Genomic DNA, 4,467 nt, shown 5'->3' with positions numbered 1-4,467 from the left:
AACAATTGCAACTTCAAATATATACAATCGTCTTTTTCTTTTGTATTTATATACTAATGTATATGTGTATATTTAAAGGTAAATAGAGTGCATTTCAACATACGTTAAGTTTAGGCATAGCGTCAAAATTAGTTATTAATTTTTATCAATCTGACATTTATTCTTTTAGTTAAATTTAATTAATTAACATTTTAAAAAAAATAAACTTGACTATTAATATTTCGCAAAAGAATCGAATTGATGTTTTGTTAATGAAAATATTGATTAAAATGTTAAAATTATATTTTTGGACTTTTATGAACTTTTCAGAATTTTTTTTGAATTTTAATTTATTTTTATAATTTTTAAATTACTTGTTCATGAGATATAAAATAAATAGTGTTACGTCAATATAAACCACATGTGAATTATCACGCCTACTTTATTAATGAATTAATGTTTTAGCCAATATTTTTATTAAAGAAAATCGATTTGGCACTTTTTTGAAAAGTTAATGACTAAATTTAACTAAATAAAAAATAAAAACTATAAACATTAAGAACAAAATTTATGATTGTACCCTAAGATTATTGTACATACCTTTAATAAGCATTAAATATAATTTAACGATATTTGAACATTTTCATTTCCTTTATAATAAATACTTTGTTTCTATTACCTTTAATACGCTTTAAATATATACAATATTCCTTTTGTTAATTGCTGGATACTTTAGTTTAGGTGTCGGGTTACCGTGCCGGCAGTCATCTCCGGTGGTCGACGTTATCTATTCTTCTCGTCCAAACTCGTTTCTTCAAAATCATCACTGATTTTCCTGGATCTAAAGCCAAAGTTACAGCCTAGCTTTCTCCGATCTCCCTTCCCCACCGTCGGATCAACCCCATTTTTTGTATGTTGTTTCTTTTCTCTTAAGCGTCACTTTCACCCTTGAAATCTACGAATGGAGCTGTAAAGCCTCATCCGGCTTTTCCTCTCCACTGTCCAGCTTTATGGGTTTGGTGTTTTGGTGGTTTGGGGTTCTTGGTTCATGGGTTGTTAGTAGGTTTAGTGGGCTGAAGATGATAATGGTGAATGTTCTTGGGTGAGATGATGGTGATAAAGGAAAAAAAAAAAAAAAAGAGAGGAAAGAATAAGAAACGTGGAAAAAGAAAAAAGAACGAAAAAAATAAAGTAAAAGAAAAAATTAATGAAGTTCAAAATTCAGTCCGTTATAATTTATACTGTGATTGTCATTTACCTGTAACTGTACCAGCAAAATCAATATCCTATCAGCCAGACAAGCATTTGGAATAAACCGGTTTAACATTTGTAGGTGTCAACAAAAAGCTTTGATCATTAAAAATTGAAAATTCAGAGATTCCTAGTTTCCCTTCAAGAGGGAGGTTTTCCATGTCTTCATTTACAAACATCTTAAGCTTTTGAAACTAAATGTAAGCCACACTGAACTATAGAACTAACAGTACCTTAGATAAGATCAACATCGCATACTTCATCCTGTATTCGGATGATCCTAACCCCTTCTCAACCGATCAAGGTACTGCAGCCATTAAGAAATAGCAAAAGTGAAATACTTTGCTAACAGTCGATACTCGGATCAGATAACTTCATGATGTTGAACTCGAAAACGTGCAAGCATAAATACTAATCCATGCAAGGTTTTTCTTGATTAGCAAGAAAATGAATTAAAGAACGTCATAGCAGCTTAATATAAATTGCAGATGTTTACGGACTAGATGTTTCCGAAAAAAATGAAAAGCAACGAATTTTTATGTCAAGCCATCAAGCAAACAAAAACTACAAAGAGGTAACCGAGAAAAGTTTATCAACGTACCATGACCGGATACTGTATAACCCATCCAACAACCGGAATGTGACAGAGGAACCCACTGACCGAAGGCCAAAAGCCACTGAAAGAAGAAAAAATGCAACTGAAGTTTAGCAGCAGCATAAACATGTTATCTTATTTAAAGCTCGCAACGCAACACAAAACTAACCTGAAAACCACAAAGCAACCATATATTTCCAAGATTATACCAACTATTGGCCAACGCACGAATAAGAAAAAGAGCCCCAGAATAAAACAAGCAGTACCCTGAGTAAGAAAGGAGATAGAGACAGAATTACATCAGTGTCCACCGATACTATGTAATTTAAATTCGTCAATATGTTTAAAATATTTGTGAATAAAAGTAAATAAAGCAACTTCTTACAAATATTGTTAGGATGTAACAAATCAAGCATAATCGATGCATCACATGCGCCTAACTTCCATTAGAAGGCCGAAAAAAGGTAAAGTTTATACTACGGGAACCTAAAGCTATATAGGTTGATCAGAAAAAGTAAACTGCATACTCTTCACAAGTGGTATGGAATAGTACTCATGCTAATGAAGGTAATGAAACTCTTTATGAATGATTTATTCCAATGGATACACATCGAGAAATTAAAACCATTGTAAGTATTACGGGACGAGTGAATTAACATGATTTTGTAAACGGTACCTTGTAGTTTTTTCTGAAAAGCTGCAAAGTAGAATACCAACCGATCAATATTACGACCCCTGCTAACCACAAAATCTGATTGCATAATCCCAGAATGTTAGAATACTGAAATATAATGAATTATCATATTGTGACACATAATCTACATAAAAATTATGTTGTTTCTATGCAGGGCCTTACATTTCCTAAAGCAAGCAGACCCCTGTCAAAGAAGAGAGATACACCTAGAAATGTGAAGGAGATACCGAAGCCAATAAGACCCAAGCCAACCTCTGCAAATTAAAGCCAAAATTTCTCATGTTACAAGCCAAAAGATAAATAAACTTATTAAAGATTTCGAGAGAATATGGGAAAAGTTGAATTTCAAATAAATCTTATGGACCTTGTCAGCAGCATGCACACCATTTGAGCTGGCTAATATTAGTGATTCTAGTATTTATTTTAGGGATTTTATTCTTTATGTACATAATCCATGGATTTACTATGGTACAAAACCTACTTTTGTACATTCAATTCAACTCAAGAAATACGAATTCCTTGGAATTCATCATATTTCAAATCGGTGTCCGAACCATTAAAATGAGTTTTAATTTTGTGAACCCATTTACAGCAAACAAAAGACTTTCCAGTAGGCAAATCAACAAAACCCCAAGTATGTGTTTTCTCTAAAGCTTGAATTTCTTCGACCATTGCTTGTTTCCGAAGAGATGGTTAGTTCTAGCTTCTTGAAAATGTATTAGGTTCAAACAAGGAAGCAATGGCAGAATAACCGTGATTGATACAAGCAAACCATTAATTACTAACTTCAATGAGAGAATCAATCATATTAGTCAACAGTCCTTACACAATAAATTCAAGCTTGATAATTCAACTTTACACAAGAAAATTTATTAGGGTTCAAACAGGGAAGCAATGGCAGAAATAACGATGATAATCACGAAGATACGAGCTAACCATTAATTCCCAACATCAATGAGAGAATCAATCATATTAATCAACAATCTTCACAAAAGAATTTTCAAACTTAATATTTCAACTCTACACAATAAAAATATGCTTACTTTGTTGCTCAGTTATTTCATACACCATCTTGCTATTCGCAGCCTCAATCAAGATAAGATCGAAACTTGTAGAATTTCAGCTAATCTACAACATATTTATGAGATCAAATGAGAATTGAAGCTTTAGTATTTAGGAATTTCTACATTTGCAGTAAAATGAAAGCTTGGTATGACAAAGTTATTCATTGGTTTCCAATAACATGTCAACTTGGTGTTAATGAGCAGATCAAAATGCACCCATAAATGAACAAATTACCGAAAATAAATAAATAAAATTATTGCTTCATTTACCTTTCACAGGAAAACAAATCAGATAACAAATGGAAAGGAAGAATTAAAAAAGAAATTAATTGAAGATAATAGGAAAGGATTTAAGAATCTAAACCCAGAAATAGAAAAGACTGAACAATTGAAAATCAATAGGAAAATATAAAACAGAAATTACCAGTAAGTTTAAAGTAAGGAATCGAGAGCTGATCGCTGTACTCGGGTTGAAACTTGAAAATGAAAAGGCTGATGCAAATCACCGCTGCCGTTCGACCCCCTTGAGACGGTCCGTTTGATGAAGCACGAATATTGCAGGCTTGGGCTTCTAATTGGATCATCAATATTCGACCAGTAATTGTTGGGTGGAGGGTCTAGGTTGAGCCCAGGAACCTTGAATGTAACCCCTTTTTGCTATACTTTCTATATTAAGGTCTGAATTTTTTTAGTCCATGTTAATTTTTAAACTTGATAATTGTTCTCACATTAGGGCCCGAACTAGACAATTATTCTTACATTAAGGCTTAAATTTTTTTTTCAAGTTAGTCCTTAAACTTGACAATTGCTCCCATATTAAAACTTAAATTTTATACATCTAAATTAATTGTAATAAAAATGAAACAGTGTAGAAGGATAATTGA

The 4,467-nt window shown here is 32.2% G+C and overlaps 1 protein-coding gene across 3 annotated transcripts; it reads right to left on the bottom strand.

Annotated features, from left to right (window-relative positions):
• Positions 1–1,313: 1,313 nt before the first annotated feature.
• LOC107890535 (vesicle transport protein GOT1) lies at positions 1,314–4,188 on the bottom strand. Of its 3 annotated transcripts, none has more exons than XM_016815009.2 (7): positions 4,008–4,149; positions 3,563–3,647; positions 2,682–2,773; positions 2,502–2,576; positions 1,995–2,092; positions 1,832–1,907; positions 1,314–1,537 (listed from the first exon to the last, which is right to left on the bottom strand). In XM_016815009.2, the coding sequence occupies exons 2-7, from the start codon at positions 3,588–3,590 to the stop codon at positions 1,511–1,513; spliced, it is 396 nt and encodes a 131-aa protein (XP_016670498.1). In that variant the 5' UTR covers positions 3,591–3,647; positions 4,008–4,149; the 3' UTR covers positions 1,314–1,510. The 3 variants fall into 3 exon arrangements, with proteins under 3 accessions (XP_016670498.1, XP_016670500.1, XP_016670497.1); XM_016815011.2 differs by lacking the exon at positions 4,008–4,149 and adding an exon at positions 3,854–4,000; XM_016815008.2 differs by lacking the exon at positions 3,563–3,647 and having other exon boundaries at positions 4,008–4,188.
• Between the last annotated feature and the right edge of the window lie 279 nt (positions 4,189–4,467).

Source organism: Gossypium hirsutum, chromosome D09, assembly GCF_007990345.1.
Source record: "Gossypium hirsutum isolate 1008001.06 chromosome D09, Gossypium_hirsutum_v2.1, whole genome shotgun sequence".
In the NCBI taxonomy this organism is placed as follows: Eukaryota; Viridiplantae; Streptophyta; class Magnoliopsida; order Malvales; family Malvaceae; genus Gossypium; species Gossypium hirsutum.
Note: the sequence above shows the minus strand (reverse complement) of the source record. Positions and strands in the feature narration are given on the sequence as shown.